Genomic DNA, 26,160 nt, shown 5'->3' with positions numbered 1-26,160 from the left:
TTCAAGGCTAAATAGCGTATGAAAGATATTCAATGTAATATTGGATTTTGTGGGACCGGTGAAAGGTTGGGCTCCATTGTATCGTCTTTGTTCCAGGAAAGAGTGTAGAAAGGGTGGTTCTATGCGATAAGATGCTGGGTGGAAAATTGGATCAATTTAAAGGGTTGTTGAAGCTGGTTTAAAGGTGGAAGCTTTCCGTACAGATTACTCAAAAAAGGAAATTTTAACTGTTTCCTTAACAGCTTGAAGCTGAAAAAAGCTTTATCATGAGTTGAGTTGAACAAACTCTCAAAATAAATTGTCTCTGAATTCCTTTGAACTTTCAACCGGAACCAATACCGAGCAAATACATGTGCGTGTTTGTACTCCAAGTCACGATTCATTGGATTGTTCCAAATTCAGCTCCAGCAGCTTCCAAACACAAACAGAAACAATTCCGAATCGACGGGAAACTTCTTGAGAATTCACCCCTCCCTTCCCCTTAAGCACAAACATTTACTTTCAATTGCCTTTCATTAGCTGTAATTGTTTCAACTGCTATCATTTTATCTCGCAGCTCTCCGTTTGTTGCTTATCGCCCGCCAAACAACAATGAATAATTGTATCGGATTAGTCACGTTTCGTGAATTTTCACCGCAGCTTGCCAACCCTTCCCCCGTTCTTGGCTGGAGGGAGGGAGAGGAAAAGTTTCACGTGGCAGCCAGCACAAAACTTCGCAGCGATTCTCTGTTGGCAGGAATTGTTGTCCTTTCCGGTTGGCCGGGTTTATCCGGCAAAGATCAGCGGTTCGGCACCCGATTTAGCTTTCCGCGGAGGCGTCCCAAATGTCCTGAGAACTCGACAAGCTGGCATGGTTACAAAATGGGTGTGGGGTTGTTCTAAAGTAAACAACTTTCATTGCCTCGGGCACTTGTTGCAGAACCTGCAAAAATAGCAATATTAATTGCTTGAAACATTAAGCAAAAAAGCAACTGAACTGAACTGAACTGAACTGAACTGAACTGAACTGAACTGAACTGAACTGAACTGAACTGAACTGAACTGAACTGAACTGAACTCAACTCAACTCAACTATAAAAATTTCTCAAATAACCTCAAACTCAAACCTTTAATGCCTCAATTTCCCACCACGACCTTCACCCAAAGCAAAATGTGCCTCTTTAAGTAATTCTACGTGTTTATACGAAGCTCGTTTTCTCCCAGCTATTCCAGGAGTTCAGAGTGGAATCTTGATGATGCCTAATTTTCTGATAACCGTCATTTTTCATTGTCCTTCTTTCAGCGCGCAAAAGCACCCACCCTCGCCCGTTGGTGAGGGGGACAGACTCCCCGCGCCCGCACCATGACATCTCCCCTGCCCCTGCTGCGTTCGTTCTCGACGGAAAACCAGAACCGGGACTGGTGCAAACGGTTCTCGCTGCGGGTCAACCGGAAGGCGGGCACCGATGGGAAGCTGGTGAGTTGTCTTAAAATGTTGCTTGCTGTTTTTTTTAGCGATTTTTATGTTTATATTTTTCATAATTTCAACGTAATTATTTTTAAAATCATTTTGGAACCACCCTACAACCCATCACACGCGCTTCTGCGCGAAAAATTGTCCGGATTTGTTTGTCCAGCGAAAACACCACTCAAGGAAGTGTGTTTTGCGCACCAAACTTTCGCCGAGATTTTCGCGGGGTTATTTTGAGTCCGACTTGTTTGCATATTTGACTTTCAAAACAGCGCCAGCTGAGACCTCACAGACTTCAAAGAACTTGCTTGGGGAGCAAGTTTGTCTCCAATGGTGACTGGGATCTTGCGGAAACCACCCCGCTAGAGTCAAGACCACTTTGGGGTTGACGACGGCTGAACTGGACAGGTCGGTCACTCAGGTGGATGAAATTTGAGTGGAGTGGGAAAATTACCTATTTACGATGGGGGTTGATAAGGTAGACTTCCGTAGGTGTGACCAGTGCTGATTAAAGCTATGATTGGTTTGGAATTCATGCACCATTATTTCTTACTTACATTCTGAAAACCTCAATTTAAAAAAAACTTCTTTAGGTCTTAATTTACACTGTGTAATAAACTTTTTAAACAACAAAATTTAAATTTTCTGAGAAAACAATTTTATTTACTTGTTCACTGTAAATTAAAAAAAAAACATTTCTGCTTGAAATGTTATCAAAATATTTCATAATATCACCTAAAGACAAGCAAAGTTTGTTAACAAATCTGAAAATGTGATGTTTTTGGTTAACGTGAACCATTTTCTGTGAATAAAACAGCCATTTTGTTGATTCATCCGTTAAAGTCTCCACAAACTTTTATTGTTAAGGTTTTCCACACAAAAAAAGGGTTGCTTTGGTGTTTTCAGTCCCTTGGTTCTGTACGAGGCTAGCAGGGTTTATAAAATAAACTTGGAATTTCAAGCCGACTTTTCAGAATTTACAGATATAAAGTATCACAACATGTTAAAACCATTTGATCAATTATGTTGCTGTCACAATTTTGATAAATTTTAGCGAATTCATGAAAAAAATCTAACCTAAAACTTTAATAAACTTAAATACCTAGAATTACTATAATAAACTGACCTAAAACTAAACTAAAAAATGTCGTACAGTCGACTCTCTGGCTGTTGATCTTCTCGATATCAATATTGCTCCATGTACCGATGAATTCTTCAGTCCCTTCAAACTGCATACTTCGATTGTCTTTATTCCTCGATATTTTCTCTTGCTTGAAGGATCTCTTCCTCGACGGTCCTTTGGATTCTGTTTGCTTTAGAAATCTCTTCCGGTTGTCAATAATTTCACTTTCTCATGGCTTGCATAGACATTTTTCTAGGCGAAACGAAGCTTTGAAGGGTGTTTGACATCAGTTTGTTTTTGTTTGATGGACGTTGCCATGATTCTCTCCCATAGCTGGGTATCAAGAAAAAAATATTTTCAATCGAGTCTTCATTTTGCATCGTTCTGTAAACTGATGATTCTCTTCCTCGACGGTCCCTTGGATATTGACAACCAGAGAGTCGACTGTAGTAGTTATGTCACAGACATAGCCGGAATGGAATAGCATCATTTATGTCAGTAAAGTTAATATCAAGTCAATCCCAGGTTCGATTCTAGGTCATCTAAAAGGATGTGTTTAGGAATTACTAGTTTTGCTTATGTGTCCTTTTCATTTGGAAAACATGTTCAGATTATTAAAAATTCTAAACACAAGGCTTTGTGTGACAAAATCTCAAAAATGTTTATGGTTATTATTTTAAGAATATGACCTTTTTAACATTTTTTAAAACTCGATTTTATTTGAATCGGACATTAAAGTTCAAATTAAACTTAAACATTGGGCACATAATGAATAAGAACTATATTTTTTGTTTTTAATTTATGATTTAAACCGATACTGATCCTCAATACACAAGCTTTGTTTATTGTCTCAGTTTTTTGATCATAACATTTGTTACACAGTAAATGAAGATTGAATTTTGGAAGGTTGAGTAAATTATTGTGTAAAAGTAGTGAAATTTTACACAAACTGGTGAAAAATCTTTAGAATTTTTCAATCCATTTATGTATAATTTTACTTTTAAAACATGTAACCCTCATTTTCATACGTTCTGAATTTAATTTTCGTGACGTTCTAATTTTAACTTTGATAAAGTTGCAGGTAAAATTACGTAATATAGATGAAGTCAATTTATCATTCTTCTAAAACATGATTTTATTCACCACAAACTAGTTGTTTTATTTCAATCAATTTGGAAGATTCTACGCGCCTGGACAAGTAAAACACAACGTAGGGAATTTAAAGTTCCTGGCCGAACAAAATGTGATTAACAAATTTTGAAGAAATATTTCAAGTTATTTTTTATTGCATTTGATATATTTGTAAATTAAAAAACCAAAATAAATATTATTCCAAATGTTCTTAAATAATGTTAACTTTGTTTTACCTTGCTGAATAAAAAACATAGATTTATTTAACCAAACAAAATCTAAATAAATATGCAATTTTTTCTGGAGTAATTTAAAAATAAAAAGTGTTAAAAATATAATAAAATTTAAAAGTTCTTTTTATCGATTTTTCTGTATTTTTTTTATTTGAATAAATTTTAGTTTTAATCACAAATTGTTCAAAGTTTTTGTCCCTCCCTCTAAATTATTTAATCTACCGGAAAATCAGGAGGCTGATATGTAATTTTATTTTTTTCTTAGATGTTTTGAGTGAAATAAGTTTTGATAAAACATTGAATTGAAGTTGAAAACTAATGGTTGCAAACTAGCTGTATCTGTGTATGATGCATTTTTCAACAACGTTCACTTTGACATGTTGAAATTGTGGCTTGTAATATCAATATTTGGCCGAAGCTAAAAATTTGACAAATATTTGCATGGACTTGAATGTTTAATTCCTAATTTTGTTTTGAGAATTTACAATTTTTTAACATGTTTCAAGGGGCCAAAGTAGGCATCTTTTGCGTAAGAGTTTGGGATGGTAAAAATGGTTGTTTTTGGAAAGTATTAAACATATTGCCAAACAAATTTCAAATATCATTTTTAGAGGCAGTATTGAATTATATATGAGCAACTCTCTACGAAATCGGCCGATTTCGACCATTTTTATTTTTTGTATTTTTTGATATAACTCAAACTTTGTGGGGGCCTTCCCTATGACCAAATAAGCTATTTTGCGTCATTGGTTCACCCATACAAGTCTCCATACAATTTTGGCAGCTGTCCATACAAAAATGGTATGTAAATATTCAAACAGCTGTAACTTTTGAGTGAATTTTCTGATCAATTTGGTGTCTTCGGCAAAGTTGTAGGTATTGTTGAGGACTTTTGAGAAAAAAATAGGTACACGGAAAAAAAATTGCAGATTTTTTATCAACTTTTTTTTCACTAAAACTCAATTTCCCAAAATACGTATTTTTTGGATTTTCGAGATTTTTTTATATGTTTTAGGGGACAAAAATCCGCAACTTTTGAGCCACAGAGAAACATGGTCAAAAAATCTGCCGCCGAGTTATGATTTTTTGAAAAAATTATAATTTTTGGAAAAAATCAAAGATTCATGCAAAAACAAGTTTGACATTATTTTTTAATGCAAAATTGAATTTGCAATCGAAAAGTACTTAACAGATTTTATGATTAAGGGCTCCGTTTTTAAGATATAGCCACCGAAAGTTTGATTTTAGCGAAATATTTGCAGTTTTTCAATTTTTAAAAATAGTGACCATGAGTGACCATTTCTAAAAATTTTTTTTTTTTGAAAAGTTCAGAAAATTTGCTATAAAATTGTCTAAGAGACATTGAAGATTGGACCTCGGGTTGCTGAGAAAGAGCCGCTTTAAGAAAAAGAAACACGAAAATTGATGTTTTCAAAATCTCACCAAAAAAACACACCATTTTCTAATGACAATATCTCAGCAACTAATGGTCCGATTTTCAATGTTAATACATGAAACATTCGTGATTTTTTTCGATCTTTTCGAAAAAACTGTTTAGAAAATGTTTAAATCAAGACGAGCATTTTAAATGGGCGTAATATTCAATGTTTTGCCCTTTTAAAATGTTAGTCTTGATTTTAAAAAATTCAAAATATTTTTTTCGAAAGGATCGAAAAATTTCACGAATGTTTTATGTATTAACATTGAAAATCGGACCATTAATTGCTGAGATATCGTCATTAGAAAATGGTGAGCTGTTTGGGTGAGACTTAGAAAACTTCAATTTTCGTGTTTATTTTTCTTTAAGCCGCTGTATCTCAGCAACCAGAGGTCCAATCTTCAATGTCTCTTAGACAATTTTATAGCAAATTTTCTGAACTTTTCAAAAAAAATATTTTCAGAAATGGTCACTTATGGTCACTATTTTTAAAAATTGAAATACTGCAAATATTTTGCTAAAATCAAACTTGAAAACGGAGCCCTTTATCAAAAAATCTGTAAAGTACTTATCAATTGCAAATTCAATTTTGCATTAAAATAATGTCAAACATGTTTTTGCATGAATCTTTGATTTTTTCCAAAAATAACTATTTTTTCAAAAAATCATAACTCGGTGGCAGATTTTTTGACCATGTTTCTCTATAGCTCAAAAGTTGCGGATTTTTGTCCCCTAAAACATATAAAAAAATCTCGAAAATCCAAAAATACGTATTTTGGGAAATTGAGTTTTAGTGAAAAAATGTTGATAAAAAAATCTGCATTTTTTTTTTCTTTCCGTGTACCTATTTTTTTCTCAATAGTCCTCAACAATAGCTACAACTTTGCCGAAGACACCAAATTGATCAGAAAATTCACTCAAAATTTACAGCTGTTTGATTGTTTACATACCATTTTTGTATGAACAGCAGCCAAAATTGTATGGAGACTTGTATGGATGAACCAATCACACAAAATAGCTTATTTGGTCATAGGGAAGGCCCCCACAAAGTTTGAGTCAAATCCAAAAATACAAAAAATAAAAATGGTCGAAATCGGCCGATTTCGTAGAGAGTTGCTCAGGCTGCTTGATGATATAGCAGTCAAATGGTTTCTTTTTTAATTCTAGAGAATTAATAATGAGGGTGTTTTTTTAGAAGGATATTTCATTTCGCATGTTTTGATTTATGTTTCACTTGGAATTGTTTAAATTACTTGTTTTTTTTGTGCTAAATGTTTCCCTTCTAATAAGCGTACTCTTAAGGAGCTTCCGAAAACAAAAAAAAAGGAAACCTATCAAAACTCACTTTTGCACCACCCTTTCCCTCCTCTACTCCCTCCCCACTCCAACAGGACTTTGCCACGATCCGGAAGAACAAGTTCGCCCGGCGCTGTTCGTCCCTGCGCCAGCAGCCAACCGATCCGGCCACTCCGGGGGCGGGCGGCCCGTCGGCGGCCAGCGTCGTACTGGAGCTGGGCTCCTCGTCGAACGCGTCGCCCGCCCAGTCGATGACCATCCACGAGAACAACTCGCCCAAAAAGCCCAAATGGGAGGTGATTGAGCACTTCAAGAGCTCGAACCGCGGCCCGGAATCGATCAGCAGCAGTTTGATTGCGGTGAGTTTTTTTTTTTTGGTTCATTTTGACCCTCATTATGCAGCAGGGTTGTTGGTGGGTGTGTTGAAAAGCCACTTTAGATGTTGAGGGCTCCTTTTTTTTTTTTTTAAACGGTGGGATTTTAATTAAAGGCTCTGAAATGGAAACGCGATTTTGATTAAACGACTGTAGTTAAGGCATGTCCAATTGAATACATTTTCAGAAAAAAGAGATCTTTCCTACATCACAAGACTGCAGTCTCGCAAGCTTAAAGGTTATTGTTTCCATTTCTTGGAAGCGCCTGCAGGTGTCACCCTTCTTGCAGGTGGTGCAAAAATTGCTCACTTTTCCCTTATCTCTGATTGGCACACCCCTTTTCATCTGCACGGTGTAACTAAAGTGTGCAACCCACCCCCCACCCAGCTTCAACAACCCAGTTTCCCACCTGCATTTCGTTAGCAGTTCTGCAATTTGTATCTCAAATCTCACCTCGGTCTCTCGTTAAAGCAAAAACCCAGGTGTGCCTTCCCTTAAGTAAGGGCACGATGACGTTCAGATGCACAAACCAAGGGAACGATAAAGCCCGATGTCCTCTGGGGCTGCTGCATTTCATCTACCGTTTTGGAATCCTTTTGGTTTTATTCCCTTTTTTTTCTTAACCCTTTGCTGTGGTGTAAAGTTGCGCCAATCGCCGAATCTAAATTCTATTTGCTCGAAATTAAATGGTTCATTAAGTTTAAGCATCGCGATAAGCAGCACATTGGAAGCAGTGCTTGCGACTTCGCTTTATTGCGTCTACTGGCAGTTGAGGGTTTTGGCACTACTAAGGGTGAATCCTTTTCACACAGGGACGAGATTCAAATCATTTGAAGAGGAGCTTTTTTGCTAACATTCCTTGTAGGGGGTAAATCGTTACCTCAATGGCAATACAACTAATACACTTTACGTACTGCCTTAACGAGAACCACATAGACATGTCAGTGAAAATATCTTTGAAAGCATAGCAATTGTTTAAAATTTTTGTAATGTAGTTGCATTCTCCTAGGAAATTTTCGAGTAATTTGGAAATCTCACTAAAACTATTTTTTCTACAAATAGGTAAACTTCAAACCCGTGTGAAATTTTTTTAACATTATAAAAAAAGCAGATTCTTCAAATCACGACTTTCAATTCAAAGGGACATAAATCGGATAATTTGGCCATTTTAAAACGTGATTTTTAAAATCTGAAAAAAATGTTTTTAAAGGATTGAACTAATTTCACACGAATTTCACTTTTGAACATTGAAAATTGAAACAATAATTTCCTATACATCATCGATTAAAAATTGACACCAAGTGAGAAGCACATGAAAAAAATATTTTTTTCTATTTTTTCAAAAAACAAAAACCTCCATCCGTTGCCACTTTTTGTTTAGTAAGAATTTTAACTATTTAAGAAATCATAGTTTTATAAATAATAAAACGGATATTTTTCCATGTACTTCGGCCGTTGCAAATATTTTTCAAAGTTTCTGTTGCCACCCTCCTTTAAAATCGGTCTGCAAAATCAGGGGGCAAATCAAAATGTTTTTCAAAAACCTTAAAAATATTATAGAAATTTTGTTGTTGTTTATTTTATTAAGGATACTTTAACCCTATGGGTCATTCGCTCCATGATTTTATAGGAAATGAAGTTTAATCAACTGAAAACAATTTGAAATGTATTTTCCTGCAAAAAAAAAAAATAAATAAAACCATCCACATTAACGACCCCCGGTTCTTTTGTGGTCTCTATTGCAAGTTTCTGCTTGAACCTAGGAGTCCGAAGGCTTGAATGGGGAGAGCACCCAAACCTCATTTTACTCCAAGGAACCTTCCACCCCAGTGTTTGAACTGACGACCTTCAGATTGCGAGTCCAACCGCCGCCAGCGATTCCACCGGAGTAGGCTTGGTTTGGTGTGTTGTTTGTACTTATGTCATGGAGACAACTCCTACACCTGGAATGACTTAACGGCCTAACAACCAAGGCCGGGACCGACATTTTACTTCCTCATCCGATGGAAGGTTGCAGCAGATGGGAATCGAACCCAGAATCATCCGCTTACAAAGCGGACAGCGTAACCTGCAGCGTTCCTGCAATGAAAATCATATTTAGCTTGTCTGAAAACGATCGTCGATCGATTGTCGAAGACCGCAAAACGATCCGCGTTATCCCTGACGAGTTATTCACGATTTAAAGAAGACGTTTTTGTATGAAAAGACTTCAACGATAAAAAACGACAAAGTTACTTATTTTTGCCTAAGAAAACGAATCACCCTAATGTTTCATCGAATCAAAAAATCATAAAATTTTAAAAATAATAATATGATTTTTTGCGACATACTAGAGAACTGAACTTTTTTTTTGTTAAATCGTAAATTTTGAAATCTGACTTTTTTTTCGTTATTTTAAATTATAAATTGTGATTTAAATGACATTGTACCCATTTGTGGTCCAATAATTTGAACTTTTAACCGTAGTGTATTACGAACCAATTGTTTTTTGTCAAAGTATGAACTGTTGATTTATTGTTATCATTGCAAGTATTAATTCAAGTTTTTGTTTAAACATTCCCCAAACAATCAGAAGGCAAAACAAATTGCTGAAATTTTAAATTTTTATTGAAAAAAAAAAAAACTCGTGTAATGATTGGAAAATATTTTAAAATTCATCGTGTGGTTTTTTTTTATTTTTATTGATTTTTTTTTTTTATCAGATAGGAGATATTTGGAGATTTTGGGAATACAGATTGGAAATAGACATGAAACTTAAGGAAAATTGTTTTTCTAAAAAATCCATTAATATTTAGTGTAGTTTCGGTAGTAGCGTAGCTGTTATAATGTAAATAGCATTTTGTGATACTTTGTTGCTTTAAAATGTTCCAAATTTGGCATGGAATACGGAATTTTGATCTTCACTTGTGCTGAGGAACAAAAATTTATTTAAAAATTTGTTAGTTGAAAAAACGGTTTCGGTAATTAACATTTAAACAAATTTAAAATATTTTTTAAATTGTTTTAAAATGTTGAAAACGATTTATTAAAAAAATATATACTAATTTAAATCAAAAACTACCAAGATAACAACAATTGGAGTCGAACAGTGCATGGATGGTTTATGCAAAAGAAGCATTTAAAAGTTATGCATTTTTTTTGTTGTAAGTTAGGCTGGTTCAAATTTTATTTAAAGTTGTTGTTTCTCCCATCCCCCCTAAAATTGGCTAGGGGGCAAAAAAAATTTATTTTTAAACTTAAAAATTTCAATAGAAATTTAAGTACTTACTTACTTTACTTTACTTACTTTTACTGCTCGTACAACCTCCGGGTCATGAGCTGTCTCCAGATGCGTTGCCATCTAACTCGGTCCTGGGCTGCTACTCTCCAATTCCGCTGCGGAACTCCCACACTTTCCAGATCTTCCTCCACCTGGTTCAACCACCGTGCACGTTGCGCCCCCCTCCGCCGCGTTCCAACCGGCTCCGAATTGAACACCAACTTCACCGGATTGATTGTCCGGTTTGGTTGGCGCGCATCCAGCGCGTCCGGCATTCTTGCGACGTGTCCGGCCCACCGGATTCGGCCAGCCTTGGCGACTTTCCGAATACTTGGCTTGCCGTAGAGTTGCGCCAGCTCGTGGTTCATCCTTCTCCGCCACACATTGTTCTCCCGTACGCCGCCAAAGATCGTCCTAAGCACTCGCCGTTCGAAAACTTCAAGCGCTTGCAGGTCCTCCTCGAGCATCGTCCACGTCTCGTGCCCGTAGAGGACGACGGGTCTTATCAGCGTTTCGTACATGGTGCACTTTGTACGCCGGGAAAGATGACCAGACCGTAGGGTCTTGTGGAGTCCATAGTAGGCACGACTACCGGTGATGATGCGCCTCCGAATTTCTGAAATTTAAGTACAATCAGCTAAAATCAATTTAAAATGCTGGGATACGTTGAGAATCACTTTTAACAGGTTTGAATCGATTGAAAAATCTTTTGAATTTTTTGAAAATTTCCGATGTTTTAGTTTTTATTTGCGCTAATTTTTTTTTGTCAAATCTTTCATTTTTTGAAAATTAATGATTGCAAATCAACTGAACTAGTTTAAAATGCATTTCAAAGCACTTTTTTCACGCTAATGCTGAAACTATGCCTTGATATTTAAATATTTTTTTTTTCTGTCCGCTCTTCTCGACCCCGGCCAGAGCCGAGGGATAAAAACATTAAAAAATATTTACATCGGCCTTATATGATTTAATCAGCTATAGACTATAACAAAATTGATTGAAAGTTTATGTACACTGTAAAAAAAGTTTTTAATTTGGAAGGTGTCATTTTGGAATGTTGAATATTACCGATTTTATTATGTAATTTTACCGCAATTTATACTGAAAATGTAACTTTACATCACAATAGTTGTAAAATTACATATTTCCAAAGGTAAGTGTCAATATTTTTTTGTGATATTTTCAATGAAAAATATGTGTATGCCCTTATATCTCTTTGGAAAAAATTAAGAAAAAAATTGTAAACACGGTTTTTCTATCGAGAAATTGATCCAGAATTCTGAAAATTTTGTAAATTTTGTGTCATTGCATTGACAACCATACAATGTTACATAGAATATGTTAGAAGCTGTTTATACAAAAATGGTATGAAAATATTTTAAAATCTGTATCTTTTCAAGCAATTTTCAGAAAAAAATGGTAAAGGAAAAAAATTGTCAACTTATTTATTGCGCAATTCCCACTAACTCGGACTTCGCACTAAATTATTGCTACTGATCGCACTATTGCGACTTGTCAGACTGGCTTGAGAAGTTTTGAATTTCCTCAAAAATGATCAAAGCGAGCCGAGGTTAATCGCTTGTTTTCCAGCTGTCACTCGCAGTTTTGAAGTGCGAAAGTCTAGTTTGGTGGAAACTGCGACTGGAAATGTAAATAAACAACGAGCGGTTGCCTAGTTTTGTGAATTCTTGTTGTCAAAAGTGCGAGAAAAAACTGCGGGCAAAATCCAAGTTACAGTGAAAGGATCAATAATATTTCTCACAAAATTTTTTTCTCGAAATTCGTATTTTTTTCTAAATATGTTTTTTGGGACAAAAAAATATCTGTTAGCCATAGAAAAAAACATTTTCTTTTACTATTTTTTTAATGAAAAAATACAAATTTAACTATTTTTTTTCAAGTTAGTTTTTAATGCAAAATCATTATGCATTCGGAAAGTACTTCACAAAAAATATTTTAATAATTTTCAGTGTTTTAAATTGGTCTTATGTAAAAAAATTTGATCCTTTGCCAAAAATATTTCAAAATTGTCAAATTCACCATTTTTGTATGGACAGTAGGCTGCCCAGAATATGGGACTTTTTCTCAAAACCTCGCCCCACAAGATATTCCACTTGAACTATTTTACTCTGGGACAAATATGAGCAAAATCGGTCAACATTTACCCATTGATGATCGAAGGTGAAGTTTGTATGGAAAAATCGAAAAAATGTATGAAAAACTCAATTTTCTAAAGGTTTGGCCTGCATGGTTCTTTCATCAAAATATTTCCAAAAGTGAGATTCTTAATGGAAATTTATAGCTCTACAACTTTGTAGAACATACCAAAGCTGTAAAACTGGGCCCTGAAAAGTTATTAGCGATTTAAAAAAGTCACTTCTGTATGAAAAACATTTTTTTACCAACTTTAGGCTCGGGTATCACTGGGTCGATTTCAACCAATCTTGCTCAAAATTTGCACAGATCTTTTTTGTATTTTTTAATCCGACTGAAACTTTTTTGGTGCCTTCGGTATGCTTAAAGAAGCCATTTAGCATCATTAGTTTGTCCATATAATTTTCCATACAAAATTGGCAGCTTTCATACAAAAATGATGTATGAAAATTCAAAAATCTGTATCTTTTGATGGAAATTTTTGATCGATTTGGTGTCTTCTGCAAAGTTGTAGGTATGGATATGGACTACACTGAGAAATAAATGATGCACGGTAAAAAAAATTTGGTGGTTTTTTATTTAAATTTTTGTCACTAAAACTTGATATGCAAAAAACACTATTTTTAATTTTTTTTATGTTTTAGAGGACATCAAATGCCAACATTTCAGAAATTTCCGGATGTGCAAAAAATCTTTGACAAACATTCAATATCACGCCTTTTTATAATGTAAGTCTTGGTTTAAAAATTTTAAAAATATTTTTTTCGAAAAGATCGGAAAATTTCACGAATGTTTCATATTTTAACATTGAAAATTGGACCATTAGCTGCTGAGATATCGACATAAGAAAATGGTGTGTTGTTTGGGTGGGACTTAGAAAACATCAATTTACCTGTTTTTAAACCTTTGCATGACCTTATCTCAGCAACTATGGGTCATATCAACAAAGTTTAAAAATGCAAAATATAGGGAATTTTCTCAGCTTTTCAATTATTTTTTCAGAATTGGGCAAACATGTGCACTAATTAAAAAAAAATGAAAAACTGCGACTATTTTCAAAAAAGTCACCTAAAAATGGATTTAACTTGAAAACGGTGCACTTTATCAAAATTTCACCAAAGTCCTTTTTGATTGCAAATTTGATTTTACATCAAAAATTGAAGTTGAAAAATTTTTGCGATCAATTTTTCGATTTTTTGAAAAAATCAGTATTGACTCAAAAATTCATAACTCGCTCAAAGATTTTTTGCACAACCTGGAAATTTCTGAAAAGTTGGCATGTGATGTCCTCTAAAACATATAAAAAAATAGTGTTTTTTTTTGCAAATCGAGTTTTAGTGACAAAAAGTTAAAAAAATCATAAAATTTTTTTTACCATGTATCATTTTTTCCAGTGTAGTCCATATCCATACCTACAACTTTGCCGAAGACACCAAATCGATCAAAAAATTCCTTCAAAAGATACAGATTTTTGAATTTTCATACATCATTTTTGTATGGACAGCTGCCAAATTTGTATGGAAAATTATATGGACAAACTTATGATGCAAAATGGCTTCTTTGGGCATACCGAAGGCACTAAAAAAGTTTCAGTCGGATTAAAAAATACAAAAATTAAAATTTAAGAAAAAAGCCCGATTTCGTACACGGAAAGAAGGTTTATCGTGAATCTTACTAATTTTCGGTTAAAAACCCTAAAAAAATTGGTTGTTTTTTCAACCACGATTTTTTTTAGCTAGATATCCTAAAAAAAATTCCTGGATTTGACAGCTGGATCCAGGTCCTTAAAATGATAAATCTAGCTAAATTTTTAGTAAATTTTACTAATTTGCAAGCTGGAAAAATGCTGTCAGTCTCAAAAGCTGTATGTTTTGAGAAGGTCTGTTAGCTATTTTAGCTAGATTTTATGGTATTCTTGCGCGTTTTCTAGTTAGTCCAGCAATTTTTTTTACTGTTTCAACCATTTTTTTTGGAATAATTTTCAAAATTTTCCATTAATGCCACCACAGCGGAAACCTTTTACCCAGCCTCTTGGCTGGAATAGCTAACTTTTTGCTGTTTTTGCAGGTATTTTGGTTAGTCTTACTAGTTTTTAGCAAGATTTAAAAAAAAACATTTTTGCCCAAAAAGCTGCTCGTATTTACCCAGCCTTTTGGCTGGTTTAGCTTGTTTTTTCGTTGTTCTTGCTAGGTTTTTTTGTTAGTTAAGCTAATTTAGCGATTATTCACACTAGTTTTTTTAAAATAATTTTCCAAAAAAAAGGCGTTTCTGAGTTTTAAGACTAAATAAGTGCTTTGGCCTAAGTACTATTACACGGTTCAATTGCAATTTACCTCCAATTTTTGCGGTCCAAATTTTCATCCTTTTCTCACGCGCTCAGCTAAACTCTGGTGATCCGACGTACTGCGAAGAGGAGCAGGAACCAGGTTCGTTAAAGATTTGGGCGGATTTGGCGGACGCAGCTCCAGCCCGTGGTGGATTCAGAGGAGGATTTGGTTCTCGCGACGGTGCCGGTGATGGCAAGATCCGCACCCATGGAGGATATGTACCTGATGTACTCGCTCACGATCAAAGAGTTCGAGATCATCGATTTTTCCATGAGCCGCTCGCTCAAGGACGAAGTGCTGAAGATCATGCCCGTCCAGAAGTAGACCCGTGCCGGTCAGCGTACCCCCTTCAAGGCGTTCATCGCCATCGGTGACTCAACGGCCACATCGGTCTCGGCGTCAAGTGCAGCAAGGAAGTGGCCACCGCCATCTGTGGTGCCATCATCCTGGCCAAGCTGTCGGTCATGCCGGTTCGCCGTGGTTATTGGAGTAACAAGATCGGCAAGCCCCACACCGTGCCCTGCAAGATCTTCGGCAAGTGCGGTCCGCTCCTGGTGCGCCTCATCCCGGCTCGCCGTGGTACCGGCATTGTGTTAGCTCCGGTCCCGAAGAAGCTGCTCCAGATGGCCGCGGTATCAAGGATTGCTACACGCCGACGCGCGGTTCGACGACCACGCTGGGTAACTTTGCCAAGGCTACCTACACGGCCATCGTCAAGACGTACGCTTTTCTGACGCCCAATCTGTGGAAGGACCTGCCGTTGGCCAAGACGCCGTACCAGGAGTACGTCGACATTCTGGAGAACACCAGCAAGACCGGCCAGCGCATAATTGAGCTGATTACGGCGAATAAAAACAATGCAAGCGACCTTCACGGGTAGTGTTTTGTGGCGAGAACTTCAAAACTTGGCAATTTTGCGCGCGGTTTACTTGGATCGAGCTTGCAGCTGACTGGTTTTGTTTGTTTGTTTATGTTTTGTTTTCACAAAAAAAAATCTGTGAATTGACCGTGTACACGATCAGATTTAACTATTCATTTTGTAAAAATCGAGCAGTTAGGTGTCGAATGGAGCACCGGATTCAAGTGGTACAAATATGAAAGTTCTCCCATTAGGAATAATTGAGTGGAAGTGCTCCATTGTGATGCATATTTTTTATTAATAGAGTCCTAAAGCTCCATGTCAATTTAATGGTAATTCAATTTTGATTTCTTTATTTTTTCATTGCTAAAAAAAATTACAAGAAAACATTTTACATATGGTACCCTCACAAAGAGTTTTTTGTGAAGCAATGCTGCGAAGTATTTCTTTCAAAATTTATTCAAAAATCCACTTAAACCCTATTTTGGCGTACAAAAAACCATTGTACTTAAAAAAGCTTTATCCTTGTTACAATAATATTAGCTATTAATTTATGTTGTTTTACGTTTCAGATATTTGCATCTTCAAAATAAGTAGTCTCTTTAAGCTTTTTTTTCAATAACGATGTTTAATTCAGTTTTTAATCTACAATAAAACTTTCTATAGTTTTTCTTCCTTATTCCCACCACCACCATCAGGAGGACCAGCTTTAACCTCATTGCTCTCTGAAAAAAATATGTTTAAGAACATTTAAACAATAAGTGATAGTTTAAATTCTTACTTAACGTAAGCCAACAATGTGTTGAGGCAGGTGTAATTGTGGTCGCTCGACGTGTTTATATTATAACAATATTTTTGGAAAAAGGTCCATGTTGGTTTAGCATCCGGAGTATAAGCTGAATTAAGGACCATCGATAGTTTAATTACTCCGTCGATAGCTTCCAATAATCCGTTTACTGAAAAATATCTACCTTGATCTAAATAGATCAGGTATTGCCTATTAGCGCTGTTTATTAAGATCACATGTGGCTGTAAAGTTAATTTGTGTTCTCTTAAAATGTTTCGATATTTATCCAACGCCTGAAATAGAAAAACACAATATAAGTATTCAGTTTGTAGTCTATAGTTTTTAATTTTATGTTTTTAGTTTTTAGGTTTTTAGTTTTTGTTTTTAGTTTTTAGTTTTTAGTTTTTAGTTTTTAGTTTTTAGTTTTTAGTTTTTAGTTTTTAGTTTTTAGTTTTTAGTTTTTAGTTTTTAGTTTTTAGTTTTTAGTTTTTAGTTTTTAGTTTTTAGTTTTTAGTTTTTAGTTTTTAGTTTTTAGTTTTTAGTTTTTAGTTTTTAGTTTTTAGTTTTTAGTTTTTAGTTTTTAGTTTTTAGTTTTTAGTTTTTAGTTTTTAGTTTTTAGTTTTTAGTTTTAGTTTTTAGTTTTTAGTTTTTAGTTTTTAGTTTTAGTTTTTAGTTTTAGTTTTAGTTTTTAGTTTTTAGTTTTTAGTTTTTAGTTTTTAGTTTTTAGTTTTTAGTTTTTAGTTTTTAGTTTTTAGTTTTAGTTTTTAGTTTTTAGTTTTAGTTTTTAGTTTTTAGTTTTTAGTTTTTAGTTTTTAGTTTTTAGTTTTTAGTTTTTAGTTTTTAGTTTTTAGTTTTTAGTTTTTAGTTTTTAGTTTTTAGGTTTTAGGTTTTAGTTTTTAGTTTTTAGTTTTTAGGTTTTAGTTTTTAGTTTTTAGTTTTTAGTTTTTAGTTTTTAGTTTTTAGTTTTTAGTTTTTAGTTTTTAGTTTTTAGTTTTTAGTTTTTAGTTTTTAGTTTTTAGTTTTTAGTTTTTAGTTTTTAGTTTTTAGTTTTTAGTTTTTAGTTTTTAGTTTTTAGTTTTTAGTTTTTAGTTTTAGTTTTTAGTTTTTAGTTTTTAGTTTTTAGTTTTTAGTTTTAGTTTTTAGTTTTTAGTTTTTAGTTTTTAGTTTTTAGTTTTTTTTTTAGTTTTTAGTTTTTAGTTTTTAGTTTTTAGTTTTTAGTTTTTAGTTTTTAGTTTTTAGTTTTTAGTTTTTAGTTTTTAGTTTTAGTTTTTAGTTTTTAGTTTTTAGTTTTTAGTTTTTAGTTTTTAGGTTTTAGTTTTAGTTTTAGTTTTTAGGTTTTTAGTTTTTAGTTTTTAGTTTTTAGTTTTTAGTTTTTAGTTTTTAGTTTTTAGTTTTTAGTTTTTAGTTTTAGTTTTTAGTTTTTAGTTTTAGTTTTTAGTTTTAGTTTTTAGTTTTTAGTTTTTAGTTTTTAGTTTTTAGTTTTTAGTTTTAGTTTTTAGTTTTTAGTTTTTAGTTTTTAGTTTTTAGTTTTTAGTTTTTAGTTTTTAGTTTTTAGTTTTTAGTTTTAGTTTTTAGTTTTAGTTTTTAGTTTTTAGTTTTTAGTTTTAGTTTTTAGTTTTTAGTTTTTAGTTTTTAGTTTTTAGTTTTTAGTTTTAGTTTTTAGTTTTAGTTTTTAGTTTTTAGTTTTAGTTTTTAGTTTTTAGTTTTTAGTTTTAGTTTTTAGTTTTTAGTTTTTAGTTTTTAGTTTTTAGTTTTTAGTTTTTAGTTTTTAGTTTTTAGTTTTTAGTTTTTAGTTTTAGTTTTAGTTTTTAGTTTTTAGTTTTTAGTTTTTAGTTTTAGTTTTTAGTTTTTAGTTTTTAGTTTTTAGTTTTAGTTTTTAGTTTTTAGTTTTTAGTTTTAGTTTTTAGTTTTTAGTTTTTAGTTTTTAGTTTTTAGTTTTTAGTTTTTAGTTTTAGTTTTTAGTTTTTAGTTTTAGTTTTTAGTTTTTAGTTTTAGTTTTTAGTTTTTAGTTTTTAGTTTTTAGTTTTTAGTTTTAGTTTTTAGTTTTTAGTTTTTAGTTTTTAGTTTTTAGTTTTTAGTTTTAGTTTTTAGTTTTTAGTTTTTAGTTTTTAGTTTTAGTTTTTAGTTTTTAGTTTTTAGTTTTTAGTTTTTAGTTTTTAGTTTTTAGTTTTAGTTTTTAGTTTTTAGTTTTTAGTTTTTAGTTTTTAGTTTTTAGTTTTTAGTTTTAGTTTTTAGTTTTTAGTTTTTAGTTTTTAGTTTTAGTTTTTAGTTTTTAGTTTTTAGTTTTTAGTTTTAGTTTTTAGTTTTTAGTTTTTAGTTTTTAGTTTCAAAATCACGCTGGTAATTTGCAAACGTTGCTGCATTTACTGGTAGTTTAAGCAGAACACTCAGGAAAGGTAAACTTTTCGTGTACTCGGTTTTCTCAAATTAATATAAATATTGCTTTTATTTGACAGGGAATTATAATTCATGACACCTTTGCAGAAGATGACCTTGTACTGGGATTAAATCAGGTAAGGTAGTTTGTAAATAATCATTGTGTGATTGATGTTTGTTGGGGTAAGGAATCATTTCTCGAGTTTTTTTTTATGAAATGAGATTCTGGGAACTTGTTAAGGAAGAACCATAGTGATAATTTAAAAAAAAATCCAGACTTACTCGTTGATTTTTTGTCGCCCGGGTGGCCGATCCTAGCTCAACATCGTAAAGTGCCCTCGGAGTAGTAAAACTCGCCATACAATGTCACCAGATTGTTAGCCCGATTCCACCTGTTTTTGCCAGTTGCCAAACAAACCCATTGTTTTTTCTGAAATTATCAAAATTATGATTAGAATTTTAAAAAACTTTTAACCCTTTTCAACAGTACTTTCTTACAGCCTTCCATGTATTTAAATGGAGCGAAAGAGAACATTATCACGACCTAGAACTGGACACCGTAGAAATGCTGGAACTTTAAGCTCTGCCGGTCGAAAAAGATGCGACGTGTTTCGGTAAACACGTCCAACCGGTAACGCCACTCGGCGTTCCGCGGTCGTCTCTGGACTACGATCACCGTTGAGGTGTTGCTAAGGGCGCCGATAGAGGAATGCTGGTTGGCCCGAATGGACCATAGATGTTCCGTGCGATCTTTTCGAAGCGTCGTGCGTCGATTCGTTCCCGACAGTTGCAACTTTGGTGGCTGTTAAATTTACTTACATTACAGTCGTAAATGACAACAATCACTGCAAAACACTTTACAGAATCACTTAATTTCACTTCGCGTCATATCACCTCACTGTTTTATTCTTTTTGCGTTAATTTATAAAACATACAACCACTCAGGATTCAAGGCAAACATGAACTGACAAGCGAATCCGTGAGCTGTCATTTCTACCTAATTTGTCCTTAAAATTTAGATAAAATTTAGCTAAAATAGGAGCTCTTTTAGCAAAAATTTTACTGTCAGTGGAATGCAGGCAGTCAGTTGCTGCCAGCAGAATAGCAATCGGTGTTCCTAAATTTCAACAACAATGGGTCCTGAATTTTTACTAAATAATTAGCTGGTACAACTAAAAAAGTTGTGTTTTAGCCAAAAACGAGCCAGCTAATTGCGATTGTTAAATTCACGATGGAACTCCTTTCCGTGTAGAGAATTGCTCTTCTTAGTTCATAGAGAAGCTGCATGAAATGTTTCAATCAAATTTTAAACTCATAATCGGATAATTTCGTTGTCAATTGTTCAATTTTGAATTCAAGATTGTAATTTTATAATTTTTATCACCTAATTTTGGAGGATCATGTTAAAAAAAAGCATTTCCCTCAAATCTTTGCAGTATATCCACTCCTTAATGCAAACATTTCCGCGCGCGCTTCAAATCTCAGTTTCAATGTTTGTCTCATTTTTTTTTTTCGCCACTGCTGTTTTTCTTGGTAATATCCATCCTGAGGGCATGTTATTTTATGCTACTGAGGAGGAGACTCCCGAGCGAGACGGGAAGAGCAATTTGCAAGAAAAACTTTGTCATTGCAACCGAGCAGAAGCGATTGCGCGAGATTTCATGAAAATTGAGGGGTGAAATGGTAAGTGAGGGTGAGTGTGTGTCATAATTTGTGGTGAATAAGTTTTGAGTGAACACAAAAATAAAATGGAGCGATTATTTTAAATGTCCTGAATTGGCTGAGAAAAGAACATTTAAAAAATTTCTGGCAAATTTTTGATGGCTTCAAAAAGGTCCGGCATAACCCATTCATGTAGCATTTTCCATCAACCCACCTGGGGTCACCCAGGCAATCGGTTATTCCATGTCCGTTCCCATGGTCACAATTCATTCAAAGTGTGGTGCACGGTACCATTTTCACAGCCCATCAAAAACGCTCGATTGATGCCATAAAAATGATGATGGCTCGTCCGTTCGATTGCGCTCTAAACCTCCTGTTCCCATTTTTTTCTTGATGGCCCCTTTCCAAAATGAAATGAATCGAAGCCCGCCATAAAGTGATTGAAAAACAGCCCCTTCTTTGCCCCCCAAACAACAACCATAAAAATCCTTTCCGGGGAGGTTTTCCTCAACTTTCAACCTTCAGCAAGTTCTGCTTCCGGTTTTAAAGCCACACAAACTGTAGAATCGAATCTCCTTCCGCTCGAGTGCCCACCCTGAATGGGCTCCGATCCGAGTTTCCAGCTTCATTTACAGCTATTTCACAGTAAAGTGACGTATATCCACAAAACTACCCCTGACCTTACGTCAGTTGACGGCAGAAAGAAAAAAAAAACCTCAAACCAACTGTTGCCAGCTTAGTAGAACGATCACAGCTGGCGTTGCGTTGGAACAGGAAGGGGCTCAAAGCTGCAGCACAAAGAGGAAAATCAGTGTCGAACACTAGTAAAATGTGGTTTTCCCCCTATTCAGATTGACTGGTTTCAGCTTTCTTTCGCTCTCGTCTCGAATCGCTGCCAGTCCGCTGTTAGAAGCAATTTTCCAGACGACATTTATCACCACTCAAATCAATGGAGCTTTTGCTTTAGGAATTGTGCACACACAAGCCAACAATTCAGCTGTGTGCCACAAATGCAAAGATAAGCGTCAATAGTAGGGGTGACGACCCTAGTACCAAAATATTCAACCAAAAATAGTGTTCAAAATTAAAATTAAAATTAAAAAATCCAATAAACACCCTTCTACTCTTAGTTATGACCACATTAGGGCAACTTCCACAATTGGCTACTCAACCCTTCAAAATTCGTTAAGAAGGGGTCGTCGATCAAGGAAGGGTAGACTAGACCTAGACTGTGTGTGTGTGGGTGGGATGTAATAAATGGACTGCTTGGGACCAGGCCTAGACAGATTGGCAGGATGAAAAAGTGTCCCCCTTTTTTTTTTGTTGTTCCCACTAGCTTTTTTATGGTTTTGCCTCACTTTTTTGTTGCTGGACGAGGGATGGCCCGAACAAATTGTTGCGAATGTTATAAATTGGGCGACGATTGGGCTTTGATGGGCGATTTTTGTCATGGGGTTTATTTTCTTCGGGGTTGCAAGAGGGAAGTGAAACGTTATGCGCGCTCGTTTGCTAAGGAAAAAATTTATGATTTCATTTTGGTCTTTAAGTAAATGTTGGAGAAGAAAAAACTATAACTTTAAGCTTTTTTCCATTTTATAAGAAAAAAAAAACATTCATTTCAATGTACATTCGATAAAGTTGTGTGTATATTTCACGATCAATTGAAAAATAAACAATAAAGTTTTGCTTTTAAAAAAGAGCTATACGATTTAATTTATGATACTTAAATTATTGTCGTTTCAAAAAGGTTGATTACATTAGAGTCCATGGCAAATTATTTGCTTTATTTTGTTTTAAAACATTATTTTTGAAAAAATAATACATGAACAGTGATAGGATTGTTTTCTTTACGTTTTTCACCTTTTAGATAAATAATAGTGACGCTATTTGATGCTTTTAGGAAAAAAATCATCAAATTTCCATGCAAACCCGAGCAGACGGAAATAACTTGGGAAGGTCAGTTTTTGATATTGTGAGAAGATCGAAATATGTTATTGGGATGATCGGATTAGTTGTTGAAATAACAAAAATCAATAACAAAGATTTGTTCGAAGAATAACTTAAACTGTTATTATGTTGTTATTGCAATAACAAACCAATAACACAGAAGGAATCATGAAGGAATAACAAGATTTGTTATTTTGTGCGGAGAGGTGGAGCAGCATAATAACAAAAAATGTTATTGAATTGGTATGTCTCCATAACAAAAAAAAAAGGTTATTGTTTTGGTTAATTTGTAATTAGCAAATAAACCTGCAGTTGCCATAACTCCTCTGTACTAGTCAGGACTGCAGAGTCGGGTACCTCCAAGCGACTTTGAATCCATACTTTGAAGACAACTCCGACTCTGGATGCAGGATATGACGTCAACGACGACTTCAGCTCTCCAAAAATACCCGACTTCACAGATTCCGACTACAAGTAAAAGTTGCTGAAAATTAGATGAATCCGATGCAGTCTCCAAGGTCCACACTCCAGCTCGAACTTCACCGTCAGCTCCGACTTCCTAGCTCTGTGAAAATAATAACAGTTTTTGTTATTCACACTTCAAAAATTCTCAATAAATAAATCAATTCCGTTAGGGAATATAACAAAATAAAAAAAAGAACTCTCAAAAGTTAATTTATCGGATTAATTTTAGATTGAAACCCCATTTCATGGTGAAATAAATGACCCCGATGAAATTGGTCAAAATTATCCCATAGTTCTAGCCAATTTTAACAAAGTCCCTTAGGGGGTATATCAAATAATCAAAAAAATCAACTTTCAAAATTTCAATTTTTTAGAATAATTTTAGCTTAAGGACCCCATTTCATGGCCAAAATAATGACCCTGACGAAATTGGTCAAAATTATCCCATAGTTCTAGCCAATTTTAACAAAGTCCCTTAGGGGGTATATCAAACAATTAAAAAAATCAAATTTCAAAATTTCAACTTTTCAGAATAATTTTAGCTTAAGGACCCCATTTCATGGCCAAAATAATGACCCCGACGAAATTAGACAAAATTATCCCAAAGATCTAAACATATTTAACAAAAGAAAAAAAAAATTACAAATTGTGTTATGGACACTTAGAAACTTTTCCATTTGTGCGATTTATGGTAATTTTATTTCTAAGTCAGTATACCGAACGAATAACAAATTTTGTTATTAGGAGAGTTTTTGAAATGTATAACATTTCCTCTTATTAGCGTGTTATTAAACATTTTCAATATAATATCGCTTCAATACCAAATTTTGTTATTTTATCAGAAACTGTTATTATTTTCTCTTCTTGAAGTTGAACTTCAGGATAAAATAATAACACTTTTTGTTATTTTAACAGGATTTGTTATTGAAATATTATTAATTTTGTTATTACGTCTGCCCGGGAATACCTATACATAATTCGAAGAAAAGTGTAATTTGTGTGTTTCGATAAGTTTAAGCTATTTTAAACATTTTAAGAATTTTTGCTCTGGCTGGTGACTTGAAATTGAAAATGTACTTTTATTTTCCATTAATGACTTTCAACTTGTGAGAATTAGTTCTTTAGACGGTTATGAGAAATCCAATTGAAATTAAAATTTTATAGTGTTGACGAAAATTATCAATTTTTTATCTCGAGCAATTCTCTAAAACTTCAAAAATGAACAAATTAAAAAAAACGGAAAACAGCGTTAACTCCTGATCCTGGATGAATTCTATAAGTCACCCAGCCGTAAAGTGGAAACCACTCCTTCTCTCTAAAAATAAAAGATAAAAATTTAAAGAAAACTTTGAATACATAAAAATTATCCCTTAAAAAAAAACTTACAAAAAATTACAGAAGAGCAACAAGAAAACCTTTTTTGAAAAAAAAAAATTACATGGGCAATTCTCTATGAAATCGGCCATTTTTTTTGTATTTTTTGATTTAGCTCAAACTTTGTGGGGGCGTTAGTTCACCCATGCAAATCTCCATACAGTTTTGGCAGTTTATACAAAAACGACACGTAAATATTTGAAAATCTGTAACTTTTCAATGAATTCTTTGATTGATTTGGTGCTTTGGGCAATGTCGCAGGTATTGATAAGGACTATTCAGAAAAAATAGGTACACGAATAAAAAATTATGATTTAGTTAACTTTTTTTTTATGAAAATTTAACTGCCCCGAATCCGTATTTTTAATTTTTTTAGTTTTTATCTTTGTTATAAAGGACAAAATTTCAGAAGTTTGGACCAAAGTGTTGCCGACGAGTTATGATTTTTCGAATCGTTAAATTGTGCCCATGATTGTATTTTTTAGGAATGTTCAGAAAATTTCCTACAATTTCGCCTAAGAAACATTGAAGATTGGACCACAAAAAAGAAACAGGAAATTTTTTTTTAAGTCCCACTCAATAAAGCCTCCATTTTCTAATGTCGGATATTGCCATGCAAGTGTTTAAAAACAGGAAAATTGATGTTTTCTAAGTCTCACCCAAATAAACCACCATTTTCTAATGTCGATATCTCAACTAATGGTCTGATTTACAATGTTAAAATATGAAACATTCGTGAAATTTTCCGATCTCTTCGAAAAAATATTTTCAAAATAAAAAAAAAGACAAACATTTAAATAGAGCGACATTGAATGTTGGGCCCTTTTGAAATGTTAGTCTTGATTTAAAAGTTTAGAAAATATTGTTTTCGAAAAGATCGAAAATTTCACGAATGTTTCATATTTTAGCATTGTAAATCGGACCATTAGTTGCTGAGATATCGACATTAGAAATTGGTTGTTTGGTTGAGACTTAGAAAACATCAATTTTCCTGTTTTTAAACACTTGCATTTGCAATCAAATTTGATTTTATATCGAAAAATGTAGTTGAAAAATTTTTGCGACCAATATTTCGATTTTTTGAAAAAAATAGTATTGATTCAAAAATTTATAACTCGGTCAAAGAATTTTTCCACAACCTTGAAATTTCTGAAAAGTTGGCATTTGATGCCCTCTAAAACATATCAAAAATTTAAAAAAAATAAAAATAGTGTTTTTTTTTTGGCAAATCAAGTTTAAGTGACAAAAAGTTTAAAAAAAATCATCAATTTTTTTACCGAGTATCATTTTTTTCAACTTTGCCGAAGACACCAATTCGATAAAAAAATTCCTTAAAAAGATACATATTTTTGAATTTTCATAAATCATTTTTGTATGGACAGCTGCCAAATTTGTATGGAAAATTATATGGACAAACTAATGATGCAAAATAGTTTCTTTTGGCATAAATTTATTTGCAATAAAAAGTTCTTCATATAAACATGGTTGTCAGCACCTTAACAATCCATCAAAATATTTATATTAGTACAGATTATATTTTTTTCTACAAATTTGTTGATAAGACATTGAAGATTGAACCAATGGTTGCTGAGATACAGAATAAAAGAAGACAGTAATTCCGCTGATATGAGCAGTTCTCTACGGAATCGGTCTTTTTTGCTTAATTTTAATTTTTGTATTTTTTAATCCGGGTGAAACTTTTTTGGTGCCTTCGGTATGCCCAAAGAAGCCATTTTGCATCATTAGTTTGTCCATATAATTTTCCATACAAATTTGGCAGCTGTCCATACAAAAATGATATGTGAAAATTCAAAAATCTGTATCTTTTGAAGGAATTTTTGATCGATTTTGTCTTCGGCAAAGTTGTAGGTATGGATATGGACTACACTGAAAAAATGATACACG

The 26,160-nt window shown here is 33.5% G+C and overlaps 1 protein-coding gene and 1 pseudogene across 3 annotated transcripts in view; both read left to right on the top strand.

Annotated features, from left to right (window-relative positions):
• The window catches only part of LOC6039340 (adenylate cyclase type 6), a 282,888-nt gene that overhangs the window by 124,771 nt on the left and 131,957 nt on the right, over positions 1–26,160 (top strand). For 2 of the 3 annotated variants that reach the window (XM_038260272.1, XM_038260274.1), the window contains exons 2-3: positions 1,283–1,456; positions 6,767–7,030. In XM_038260272.1, coding sequence (XP_038116200.1) covers positions 1,343–1,456; positions 6,767–7,030 — 378 coding nt within the window. In that variant the 5' untranslated portion in view covers positions 1,283–1,342. The remainder of the gene's footprint in view (positions 1–1,282; positions 1,457–6,766; positions 7,031–26,160) is intronic. The other variant, XM_038260275.1, reaches the window with a different exon arrangement.
• Positions 14,975–15,681, top strand: LOC6050459 (annotated as a pseudogene).

This window comes from Culex quinquefasciatus, chromosome 3 (genome assembly GCF_015732765.1).
Source record: "Culex quinquefasciatus strain JHB chromosome 3, VPISU_Cqui_1.0_pri_paternal, whole genome shotgun sequence".
In the NCBI taxonomy this organism is placed as follows: Eukaryota; Metazoa; Arthropoda; class Insecta; order Diptera; family Culicidae; genus Culex; species Culex quinquefasciatus.
This window is presented reverse-complemented; position numbering and strand designations above follow the sequence as displayed.